At 43.1% G+C, this 13177-nt stretch overlaps 1 protein-coding gene across 2 annotated transcripts in view; it reads right to left on the bottom strand.

Moving 5' to 3' along the window:
* eif2s2 (eukaryotic translation initiation factor 2, subunit 2 beta) overlaps positions 1-13177 on the bottom strand; it is a 64157-nt gene that overhangs the window by 32395 nt on the left and 18585 nt on the right. For both annotated transcript variants that reach the window (XM_068000219.1, XM_068000218.1), the window contains 3 exons: positions 8370-8464; positions 2953-3088; positions 1132-1235 (listed from right to left, as the gene is read on the bottom strand). In XM_068000219.1, coding sequence (XP_067856320.1) covers positions 1132-1235; positions 2953-3088; positions 8370-8464 — 335 coding nt within the window. The remainder of the gene's footprint in view (positions 1-1131; positions 1236-2952; positions 3089-8369; positions 8465-13177) is intronic.

Here is a 13177-nt window from a genome sequence, read left to right as displayed (position 1 = left end):
ATGTCCACTGATATACACACACATATCATAAGGGCAGATAAACAGATGGACATAAAGTAGCGTACAATGCCTAAATGACTTAAATTGAGACAAAACTGTCAGAGGACTGGAAAGTGCAGTGGATTCAATACTTATACCTCTGAAACATGGGTTTAAATCTAGCCCAGACTAGTGAGTAGGCAATAGCACAAAACTGCCCCTAATTGGCAATTGGTATGGGAAACAAAAACATCACAGTGGTTGCTCTTCTAATATTAAAGCTGAACTGCATTGCTGGAAAATAGCAGCAAACTACATAACATCTGTAATATAGAATGGGCCAGTACAGGTCTTTTTGTACATACTGTGCTTGATTTAAAGGGTCATCTACCAGACCAAAAGAAGTCAAAACTGCATCATATCTGCCACAGTTGTCAAGTAAATGTAAATGAAATTCTGCAGTATGCCAGAGGTGATTGCCAGCACAAGAGGAAAAACAAACTGACATCATGTAAGGTCTCAGTATGACAGAGGTAGAACCAGGAAAGAACTGTCATGAAGGTATACAAGGGAGACGTCGGGGAGGGCAGAGCGGTCGACAGTGAAGGGGCTGAGAAGGGACAGTGAACCACGGTCTCAGCCACACAAGAGATGACTGGAGACTTTGACCAGTTTGGTTTCAGGGACATGGCGAAAGCCTGACTGGGGGACTTCAAACAAGGAGGAGCGAGGGGAGAAGGTTGCTGCGACTATTTTGATGGAATAAATATCTTTACTTGATACAGGCTGTAAATATGACACATCACAGAATAACTTAACACAAGTACAACTATGTAGTGCAGTGTCAGAAATGCAGCCGGGTCAGGACCTGAACGGGTGACTGCCTGGAAATACAAGGTGATGCAGAGGCCATGCTTTCTGCAGCAGCAGAGGGAAACCTGAGGGGAATAAACCCCCATCTACTCAACGGTATCTGTAGTGGACCTTTGCTTGAGAAATATTCCTTTCCACTTTTCATTCCGCTAATTACAGGAGTTGGAGGTGGTGAAAGAGAAACAGAAAGGATAGAGAGAGAAAAGAGAAGGAAAAGACAGAGAAAAAAAGAGCATGCATGCACACATCAACACATGCAGGAGCGATCTGCATTTTTACCTCATCGTAAGTGTAGTCTCGTTCTGATCCTGCCCAGGCTGGGCCACTTTGAAAGGAAAAAGTGATACCATCATCCCTTTTGCTTTCATCATCATCATCAAGAACTGCAGAAATAAATCATATTAGGGAGGACTAGAAGCAGCCACATTTTTTTATATCCTCATCCAAGTTTATCTGAAGGAGGAAGGTGCTAACCTACAAAATGATGGAAAAAGAAAGATGGGAAGGAGCGTTTGCACTTCCATTCACTCCTCTCAGGCTCACAGTTTCACTTAGAGGTCCCACTGCAGATTTCCCCACACCTATGGGCAAAGGCGTCAGAAAGTGCAACACTAATTTTGGTTTGTAAATTTATTTTGCGGTACATCTGTGCAGATTGTTTTTTTCTATATAATTGTTAAGGCAGTAAATTCCATTTGAAACTGCTTTTCCACATATGATGTGACATACAAAGCAGGCTACTGCTGCCCCAATTTCAGTAAATGCCAAGCTAAAAGCAACCATATGGATCATATAGATCCAGGTTCAATCTCTGTTGGTGCTAAGGTAGGCTCAGACAATAGTGGAATGCTAGTTAGCCTCAACATCCCCAGGCTAAAAGGAGGAAAAAAAAAGCAAAGCACATTTTGCACTCCTGATTGCTAAGTATTGCTGATAGGGTTAGATGAGGAGAGGTAGGAGAAGGCTCCTGTGGAGCATACACACAGACATGGACAGGTTGGGCTGAAAGGCTCATTTCTGTGCTGAACATTCTATGATTCCTGCTACACAGTGCACGTGTGTGGACATTAAGCAAGAGGACAGTCGAGTCCTACTGTGACTTCCTTCACGGTCAATGTAATCTGCTAGTGGCCAGCGTCCAGCCTCAGACCAAGAATGGCCACATGGGCAAGGTCCTGCAGTGCCTGCAATCCTGTATTCAGCAAAAGTTCAGCCTTCAGGTAGAAAGGGAAAGGCAACCAAACCAAAAGGAAAGGGGGTTTACTTGATTCTCAGTATTTAAAGCAATAAACTCGCTTTTGGCGTGGCATATCAGGGCAGCAGGTGCTTCAAACCACATGTGGAGTCACAGCTTCAAACAGAATTTACTGCTGTAACGGTTATATGAAAAATCTGTAGAGAAACCCAGCAAAATAAATTTACAAGCAAAAAATTTAAATCTATGTTACTCCCACCTACAATATCCCCAAGTTATGTATCGCAGTTGTGTCCTTTTATATTCCTCCAAGTATTAAGTGGGTCTACCCTTAGAAGTCTCAGATACCCTCAAGGAATTTTATCCTGAAAAAGCAAAGGAGACAGAGAGATGACAGCTGCACTGATTGACTTTGATCTCCAAAATTTGGTTCCATAAATACAGGAATACTGACATTACTACCCATAACTCCACACATGCTGCAAACAATTTTGCAGCACTAAATAAAATGGTTTGACAATGCCATTAAAAATAATTCATAAAATAGAAGCAAACTATGCATATAGTATAGCTTTTTGAGGGGAAGGCAGGGGAAAAAAAAAAGATCTGATCCCTCTATTTTCTTCCCAGTCTCCCAGTATAACCTACACCCAGACTATCACCAGCGCTGCACATGCTAAGTTTAGAGTGGCAGTGCCCCAGAGATGACCCACCCCCCCCCACCCCCAAACCAACCTTCTCTTCAACCCCACTCCAAGGCTCTGCTTGTGTTTACCCACAGTTGTACAGGTCTGCGCTCCCTACCTAGTCCGATTCAACGTACTCGTGCTTCACCCAATGCAATGCCCTCCATCACAGAATGGGGGAAGCCACAGATGGTCAACCTCTGATAAGGAAATACTCACTGCCATCTGTCCTTTCATTTAATTCCTCGTCCTCAAAGGTTACAGCTTTTGGTTTCTTCTTCTTCATCATGCTCATGTCAAAGGCATCATCATCACCCTCTCCCTGCTCAGTCACTTCGCCTTCAATCTTCAAATCCTAATAAAGCCAAGTAATCCAGTAAGTGACATTCTACACTATTGCAGAGAAAGCCCACAGTGGTTAAAACAGCTTCTACTAGTTTTTAAAAATTTTTTAAAAAAAAGTTATCATAACCTCCCTCAATTTATGAGAATAAGGCACGTTGGGAAACATCTGAGTAATATAAGCCTGTTCTGCAGAGGCCCTGCACGCAAGAACATTCAAAGGTATGGCATTATGATTGTAAGCAACACAGGATGCACTCTGTTCCCTGGCCCTACAAACCGCTGGGAGCAGACTTGGTACTAGAAATTGCCTGTCTGTTCTCCACAGAGAGAAGGGACATTGGATGGCAACTCATCCAGGTCACCCTAGAGTCCTTCCTACTAGTTGTCACATCTGGAGGACTGTAAGCGATTCTACTGCCCACCCTCTTAACCTTGGAATGGTCTGAGGGAGACATCAAAGGAAAAAAATAAGGTACAAAGCAAAAAAGTGCTAGTCTTCAGAAAGACTTACACCAATAATAATTTAGTGATGGTTAACCCTTTTACTCTCAAAAGGCATTGAGCGTTTTCATATTATACAATATTTTAAAAGACGACATGTTTCTGTCAAGGAGAGAGTCGTCAGTGCTGGAGGATGACACACCTTCACATCAAGCACTCCCAAGTCAGGTATAGCACGAGTTGGATGCAGAGTAAAGCTCCCACTACTCAGTCCCAGCCTCAACCTCAACCTCAGAAGAATCCCATTATTGTGAAATTTCCACTTCTCACCAGCACCCTTATTGCTTGGAGCAAGATGGACCTGCAATCCCTATAAAGTCATTTCATGCATGATCTTTACAAGGTCATTGGATATGAATGAGGAAGTCCATTTGGTCCCATCCTAGCTCATCCATCCAGAAAAAAAACATCAGTCCCTTTAGCACCGCACCCAACTACTTAAAATGTGTTTTGCCTTCGCTACCCCATCCAGAAGACAATTCTACCTATTGATCTCTCAGTGTGAAGAACACCCATACATCACTCCTAAATATGCCAATCTTACTCTGTGCCCCTTTGCCCTACTGCTATGAATTAAATTTGAAGAAATGTTCTAGATTTACCTTTAATCCCTCATTTAATCTACAAGGTCCCCTTTAAGGCACTTCCTTTCCCCGGCTGAAAGGCCCAGCTTTCACCAATCATTCTGATAACTCAGTTATCTGACACTAAGACCAGCCTTCCAGTTTCTCTCGGCGCCCTCTCCAGGGCTCGAGAGACACACGCAATGATACAAACAGAACAATTAAGGTCTCGGAAGTGAAAGACACTGCATCGCTACTCTTGACACTTCTTAAAATGGGAGTTGATACCAACTGATTTTGGCCCAATTCATTGGAAGAGAAAAAGGGCAGATTATAATCCCAGTTTTATTGAAGCAGTCAAATTGAAGTGAAAATTAAGGCTCCAAGTGTCTTGATAGAGGAGTGTTTTATGCACAATATTCATCTAGTGCCCTGCATTAATTTTTATCGTTTCATCAACAAAGTGAAACAGCTTTCGACTGGACACTGAGCAGACTTTGGCTGCTCGGGAAGATTCTGCCAGCACGCCATCTTGCCGCAGGGTGAAAATTACATGAATCTAATAATTCTGCTTGTTACTTTATTTCTCCCCACTTCTGCCAGAATGCAGGATGGCAATCAACTCAGAGAATCTCTTCTATTTAATCACTTGTAAAATTCTCTTGCTTATGGAATTTCCCAATTAAAAGGGGGGGGGGGGGGGGGGGGGGAAAGGAAAAAAAGAGAACACCTTTATCTACGCAACAGAAGAGAACAATCTGGCGATAAATCAGCAATCGTTTCAAAGTGGTAAAATGTCTACGCTCAGTAATTGGAAAGAATTTCACCATGAAACTGTGTGAAACAGTCAATTAAATTCAATCCATTAACACGCTGTTTGGAGTTCAGTGCTCCCCTTTAAAAGGCCATCTAAAACACTGCTGGAACTGATCTGTAGTTAGTTCACCAGATACCTATATATCACCATCCACATCAGTGACCTTTGGCCTCTGCCCCAAACAGCCTGGAACCAGCTCCTGAAGGCTCACTCAGTACCACACACAGCAAGATATTTATTTACTCTTTCGCTTCATTATGCACAGAAAATCAGGGTGGGAAGTAAGTATACCCCCAGCCCAGAGAAGAACACCGTAGAAATATGGTATCTACGTACTTATGGGCTGGCGCTGAAAAATTACATTTAGGAAGCAGCGACTTTTAGTTTACAAAATAAAATGAAAGGGTTGGAAAGGACTTTCACAACAAGGTGCCTTTAACTTACTAAAATGTCCCAAGGGGCTTCACAGGAGCGATTTTCAAACAAAATTTGACACCGAGCCACGCAAGGAGATATTAGGACAGGTGACCAAAAGCTTGGTCAAACAGGTAGGTTTTAAGGAGCGTCTTAAGGAGGAGAGCCAGGAGCCAATGTAGGTCAGCGAGCACGGGGGCGATGGGTGAATGGGACTTGGTGAGAGTTAGGATATGGACAGCAGAGTTTTGGACGAGCTCAAATTTAGTGATGTGTATCTGTACCCCTAGATCCTTTTGCTCCTCTATCCCATTTAGACGTATTATCCAAGCAACATGTGGCCTCATTCTTCCTATCAAAATGCAACACCTCACACTTATCTACATTGAAATTAATTTGCCAATTATTTTACAAGTTTCTTAACGTCCACTTGCATTTTGACATATTCTTCCTTTGTATTAACTACACAACAATTTGCATTTACATAGCACCTTTAACATAGACATAGAAAATAGGAGCAGGAGTAGGTCATTCAGCCCTTCGAGCTTGCTCCGCCATTCAATGTGATCATGGCTGATCCTTTATCTCAATACCATATTCCCGCTCTCTCCCCATATCCCTTGATGCCTTCTGTGTCTAGAAATCTATCTATCTCCTTCTTAAATATATTTTCAGTGACTTAGCCTCTATAGCCTTCTGTGGTAGAGAATTCCACAGGTTCACCACCCTCAGTGAAGAAATTTCTCCTCATCTTAGTCCTAAATGTCCTATCCCATATCCTGAGACTGTGACCTTGTTCTAGAACCCTCCAGCCAGGGGAAACATCCTCCCTGCATCCAGTCTGTCAAGCTCTGTCAGAATTTTATACGTTTCAATGGGATCCCCCCATTCTTCTAACATGGTAAAACATCCCAAGGCGCTTCACAGGACTGTTATCAAACAAAATTTGACACTGAGCCATGTAAGGAAATATTAGGACAGGTGAGGTAAGTTTTAAGGAGCTTCTTAAAAGGAGGAGGGGGGGGGGGGGGGGGGAAGAGAGGCGGAGAGGTTTAGGGAGGGAATACCAGAGCTTAAGCCTACACAGCTGAAGGCACGGCTGCCAATGGTGGAGCGATTAAAATCGGGGATGCGCAAGAGGTAAGAATTGAAAGAGCACAGAGATCTTGGAGGGTTGTAGGGCTGGAGGAGGTTAGAGATGGGGAGGGGCGAGGTCATGGAGGGATTTGAAAACAAGGATGAGAATTTTAAAATCGAGGCATTCCTGAATTGGCAGCCAATGTAGGTCAAGAGCACAGGAGTAATGGGTGAACAGGACTTGGGACGAGTTAGGATATGGATAGCAGAGTTTTGGATGAGTTCAAGTTTATGGAGGGTGGAAGATGTGGGGCCAGCCAGTAGAGCATTGGAATAGTCAAGACCTAAAGAACAAAGGCATGGATGAGGGTTTCAGCAGCAGATGAGCCGAGGCAGGGGCGGAAACGGTCGATGTTACGGAGATGGAAGTAGGCGGTCTTGGTGATGGAGCAGATATGTGATCGGAAGCTCATCTTGGGGTCAAATAGGACGCCAAGGTTGCAAACGGTCTATTTCAGCCTGAGCGAGAGCGAGAGCCGCTAGGGAATAGAGATTGTGATGAGGACCAAAGACAATAGCTTCCCAATATTTAATTGGTGGAAAATTTTGCTCATCCAGTACTGGATGTCCGACAAGCAGTGTGACAAATCAGAGACAGCAGAGGGGTATAGGAAGGTGGTGGTGAGGTAGAGCTGCGTATTGTCAGCACACATGTGGTATCTAACGTGTTTTTGGATGATGTTGCTGAGGGGTAGCATTAGATGAGAAATAGGAGGGGGCCATGGATAGATCCTTGGGGGATTCCAGAGGTAATGGTGCGGGAGCAGGAAGAGAAGCCATTGCAGGTGATTCTCTGGCTACAACTGGATAGATAAGAATGGAACCAGGCGAGTGCAATCACACCCAGCTAGACGACGAAGGAGAGGCGTTGGAGGAGGATGGTGTGGTCAACCGTGTCAAAGGTTGCAGACAGGTCGAGAAGGAACAGTTTATCACAGTCACATAGGATGTCATTTGTGACTTTGATACAGGTCATTTCAGTACTGTGGCTGGGTCGGAAAGCTAATTGGAGGGATTCAAACATGGAGTTGCAGGAAAGATGGACACGGATTTGGGAGGCGGCATGGGAGGGGGACAGTACCAGAGGAGAGGGAACTTAACAATATCAGCTAACATGGGGGCCACGAAGGGAAGGTGCATGGTCAGCAGTTTGGTGAGAATAGGGTCGAGGGTGCAGGAGGTGGGTCTCATGGTTAAGATGAGCTCAGAGAGGGCATGAAGGGAGACAGAGAAGAAACTAAAGATGCCAGTTCAGTGATAGGGCAGGGGGGAACCGTAGGGGAAGAGGCAGAGGCAGCTGAACTGATGGTCTCAATCTTAGTGACAAAGTAGTCCATGAGCTCCTCACACTTGTTGGAGATGAGGGTGGAGGCAGGAGAGAGGGGTTTAAGAAGATGGTTTGCAATGGAGAATTGCATCCAGGGGTCATCTTTGCATTGCAGGATGATCCTGGAATAGTGAGCAGTTTTGGCAGGAGAGCAGGACCTGATAGTGCTTTATGTGGCCCAGGCAGATCTGGCGATGACGGGCTAAACCAGTCGTCCGCCATAAACTTTCAAGTCTGCATCCCTTGGGCTTAAGGAAGTGGAGATGAGGGCCATACCAGGGGGAACAACCAGGGTGAGAGAGTAATGGTCAACGGGAACAAGGGCATCAAAGGTGGAGGTGAGGGTGTGATTGAGCAGATTGGTAGCTGCAGAAATGTCATTGTGAATGGAGTGCCGAAGGCTAGACAGTTGGAAATTTGAAAGTGCCATTGAGAATGACTTGGGGGAAGAGTTTTTTTCCAGGGGCGAACACAGAAGGAAGTGGGGTTGGGAGGGAGAAAAACAAGCCACTCGTTTACCCTTAATACTAACCTTTACACCATCGTCAATATCAAAAGCTTTCTTGGGTTTTTTCTTTTTCTTCTTTTGATTGAAGAAGTCCAAGTCATCTAAATCATCTGTCGCATCTATGATTAAGAATTTTTTTAAAATCTTAATAGTTTGTACTTGTCACCCTCTATAAACACTCTCATTGTAAATCAGTGGTCCGAATCAATGTCCCTTTACCCAACAAAGCACATAACGCAATGGTCACTTATCCTAACAGAAAACTGTTTGTGGCAGAATATCTAATCCTCAAACGTTTCTCGAAAAATGCACACTCCTGCCCAAAGTACCTTTTCCACATCCCTTTTTACTCTTTTCAGTATATCTGTAGCAAATACCTGTTAATGGGGAACATCACTCACTCAACAGGGTCTTGCTCAGCACTGAACTTTGCATTTATATTCCAGTACCAAGATTGGCATCGATCTCACTCCTGGATACCATTTCCCACTCAACTCACTGGCTGCAGTAGGAACCTGATTTCAATGGATATTTTTTTAACTGAGGCTTGGTGTGGCAGGTCTACAAAAGGCTGTGTTTGAACTACTGCAAATGAGATACTATCCTCAGGGAAGAGATGGATATATAATATATATCTATATATTTTTAAATCAATCGCTATCAATCTATATAGGGGGCTAACTTTACATTTAAAGCAGAACCACCCCAGGTGTTTATTTCATGGACACTTTGCTGCATACCATGAAGCCTCTAGGACCACATATAAAGTTCCCATCCACGTTTTCATATATCTCAAGTTACCGATACTACTATATTGTGGAATTCTGATATAGAATTTATTTACCAATTAGGGAACATAGTTAAGAATTACTCAGCAAACCTCCAGGCTCACAGAATTCAAACAGGACAAACCAGCGAACACGAAATCCAAGTGCAAATAGGGCTGAGTTGCTAGATTCCAAAACCAAACCCCTGATTTAAAGTGTATAATAGAGATCTTGCCCATTGGTCTGGGGAAAATACTCAACTTACCCACCAGCCACCATTCCTACCAGAGTTTCAAAATTTGACCCGTAACAATTATGCAATGCTAAGTGATTTATGTTTTGCTTAACTTTTTAAAATCGTTTTCCTATGCCAATCAATATCTGACATCGCTCCCTTGCGCCTTAAATGAGAACCTACCACTGTCTAGAAGTATGGAGTTAACTACAGACAGGCTCTTTTAGTTACGCAGTGCGCTTCTACTGGTCCAAAGGTATTAAGGGATATGGGCCAAAGGCAGGTATATGGAGTTAGATCACAGATCAGCCATGATCTCATCAAATGGCAGAGCAGGCACGAGGGGCTGAATGGCCTACTCCTGTTCCTATGGTCTTCAACACTTGAGACACAAATTTGAAGAGATGCTAACTTCTAGCATTTACACAGTACCAGATATTAGAAAGAACTTCTTTACTTAGTGATGAATGTTTGGAATCATCAGTCAGGCGGAGAAGTAGAGGCAAAAACACTGGGGTTGTTCAAGATACAGTTGACTGCCACACTGGGAGAGTTAGGATACTGGACGGATGAGATAACCTTTATGTTTTTAATTATGTGTATACCACTCTTCTGGCAGTGTCAATAGATACCGCTTAGGATTTACACAAGAAGCTGCGTGAGCTGTTACAACACATTTACAAGCAAAGGTGTGTTTTAAGGAATTATGCCAGCTGCATACTCCAAAAGCCTGGTGCTAGGTGGGACCATGTGGTTTCAGAGACTATCCATATCAATATCTGCCCGTGAAGTAATTAATGAAATGAAAGTTCTCAACTTGACACAGGCACGCAACTCTCGATCAGAAAAGCATGGGGTTTATTTAGATTAAACCAATCACCGGATGTTTTACCAGAAATCGAAAAGGATCTTGCATTTACTTGTTACATTTCCCATGTAATTTCCTGGGAGCAACTTCTTTTGCGGTCATTATATTGCAGCACTTTGCAACACTAGTGCCTCCAAATGCATCAAGACTCACCTCATGAGGTGAGTTTCCAGCAGTCCTTAGAAAGCCAACAAAAGGCACCTCTGGCAATACTGGACACAACTGGCCTCCGGCGGGCTGAGCTTCCAACGCACCCACATGCCCAGTGCTGTGACTTTCACAAGCTATACGTTGGACATCCAAGAAAGTTATTGGCCAGAAGCTTAAGCTGTGTGTGAGATCTTTGAACAGCCATACTTGCAGTAACCTCAGTGTTGCTACCAGCGGGCTGAATGCATCCCCACTATGTAAATGGGGTAAATTCATAGCATCAGCCCCATCACACTAAGGAACCACTTCCAGTAGGTGACGCAATGTAAACAGTCTAGTCAACAGTACCTGCTATACTTTTCCTTACACCCATGTGACAATCAAGGATTCTGTTTGGGCATCAATCCTATTCAACCAAGCAATTCATTACTCAATTTGGTAATTTAAAAGTCTTTGTGTACCATACAAACCAGCACAAGGTTCAGCCTCATTTCTTCTTACCCGTGCTCGCTGACCTACATTAGCTCCCGGTCTTGGAATGCCTCGATTTTAAAATTCTCATCCTGGTTTTCAAATCACTCTATGGCCTCGCCCTTCCCTATCTCTAACCTCCTCCAACCCTACAACCCTCCAGGATAAGAACATAAAAAATAAGAGGAGTAGGCCATACAGCCACTCAAGACTGCTCCGTCATTCAAGATGATCATGACTAACCTTTGACCTCAACTCCACTTTCACACCTGATCCCCTTGAGTCCAACAATCTATCAATCTCAGCAATGAACATATTCAACAGCCCTCTGGGGTAAAGAATTTCAAAGATTCACAATCCTCTGAGTGAAGAAACTCCTCATCTTAGTCTTAAATGGCCAGCCCTTGTCTTGAGACTATGCCCCCTAGTTCTGGACTCTCCAGCAACATGAAACAACCTCTCAGCATTTATCCTGTCAAGCCCCCTCAGAATCTTATAGGTTTCAATGAGATCACCTCTCATTCTTCTAAACTCCAGAGAGTATAGGCCCATTCTACTCAATCTCTCCTCATAGGACAACCCTCTCATCCCAGGAATCAATCTCATGAACCTTCGTTGCAATGCCTCTAAGGCAAGTATATCCTTCGTTAGGTAAGACGACCAAAACTGTATACAGTACTCCATGTGAGGTTTCACCAAAGCCCTGTACAATTGTAGCAAGACTTCCTTACTCTTGTACTCCAACCCCCTTGCAAAAAAGACCAACGTGCTATTTGCCTTCCTAATTTGCTTGCTGTACACCTGCATGCTAACTTTTTGTAGTTCTTGTGCCAGGACACCCAAGTCCCTCTGGACACCAATGTTTAATAGTTTCTCACCATTAAAAAAAATTCTGTTTTTCTATTCTTCCTACCAAAGTGAATGATCTCACATTTCCCCACATAATACTCCACCTGCCACCTTCTTGCCCACTCACAACCTGTCTATATCCCTTTCCAGACTGTGTCCTCCTCACAGCTTACTTTCCCAGCTTTGTATTGTCAGCAAACTTGGATACACTGCACTTGTTCCCTGCATTCAAGTCATTAATACAGATTGTAAATAGCTGAGGCCCAAGCACCGATCCTTGCGGTACTTCACTAGTTACAGCCTGCCAACCTGAAAATGACCAGTTTATCCCTACTCGCTGTTTTCTGTCCCTTAACCAATCCTCTATCCATGCTAATGTTACCCCATCCCCATTTTTTTGTGTAACAACCTTTTATGTGGCACCTTATCGAATGCCTTTTGAAAATCCAAATATACTACATCCACTGGTTCCCCTTTATCTACCCTGCTAGTTACACCCTCAAAAAACTAAGATTTGTTAAACATGATTTCCTTTTCATAAAACCATGACGACTCTGCTTAATCATATTATGATGTTCTAAGTGCCCTGTTACCATTTCCTTAAGAACGGATTCCAGCATTTTCCTGATGATTGATATCAGGCTAACTGGACTGAAGTTCCCTGTTTTCTCTCTCCCTCCTTTCTTGAATAGCGGGGTTACATTTGCTAACTTCCAATCTGCTGGGACCGTTCCAGAATCTAGGGAATTTTGGAAGATCATAACCAATGCATTCACTATCTCTGCAGCCACTGCTTTTAGAACCCTCTAATGTAGGCCATCAGATCCAGGGGATTTATTGGCTTTTAGTCCCATTATTTTCTCGAGTACTTTTTCTCTACTGATATTAATTACTTTAAGTTCCTCACTCTCATTAGCTCCTTGGTGCCCCACTATTTCTGGTACACTTTTTGTGTCTTCCACTGTGAAGACAGAAACAAAAAATTTGTTGAACGTATCATGCCATTTCCTGATTCCCCATTATAATTTCTCCTGTCTCAGCCGCTAGGAGACCAAGACCAACGTTTAATTTTGCTACTCCCTTTTCACATACTTGTAGAAGCTCTTACAATCCATTTTTATACTTCTTGCCAGTTTACTTTCATATTCTATTTTCTCCCTGATCAAATTTTTGGTCATCCTTTGTTGGTTTTTAAAACTCTCCCCATCCTCAAGCTTACTCCTCTTGGCAACATTATAGGCCTCTTCTTTTAATCTAATACTATCCTTAACTTCTTTACTTAGCCATGGGTGGGTCACTTTTCCCGTGGAGCTTTTATTTCTCAATGGAATGTATATTTGTTGAAAATATTGAAATATTTCTTCAAATGTTTGCTATTCCTTTTCAACAGTCATACCTTTTAATTTAATTTCCCAATCTACCTTAGCCAGCTCACCCCTCATACCTATGCAATTGGCTTTATTTAAGATTAAGACTCTAGTTTCAGACTTAA

The sequence above is a fragment of the Heptranchias perlo genome, chromosome 19 (assembly GCF_035084215.1).
Source record: "Heptranchias perlo isolate sHepPer1 chromosome 19, sHepPer1.hap1, whole genome shotgun sequence".
Lineage (NCBI taxonomy): Eukaryota > Metazoa > Chordata > Chondrichthyes > Hexanchiformes > Hexanchidae > Heptranchias > Heptranchias perlo.
This window is presented reverse-complemented; position numbering and strand designations above follow the sequence as displayed.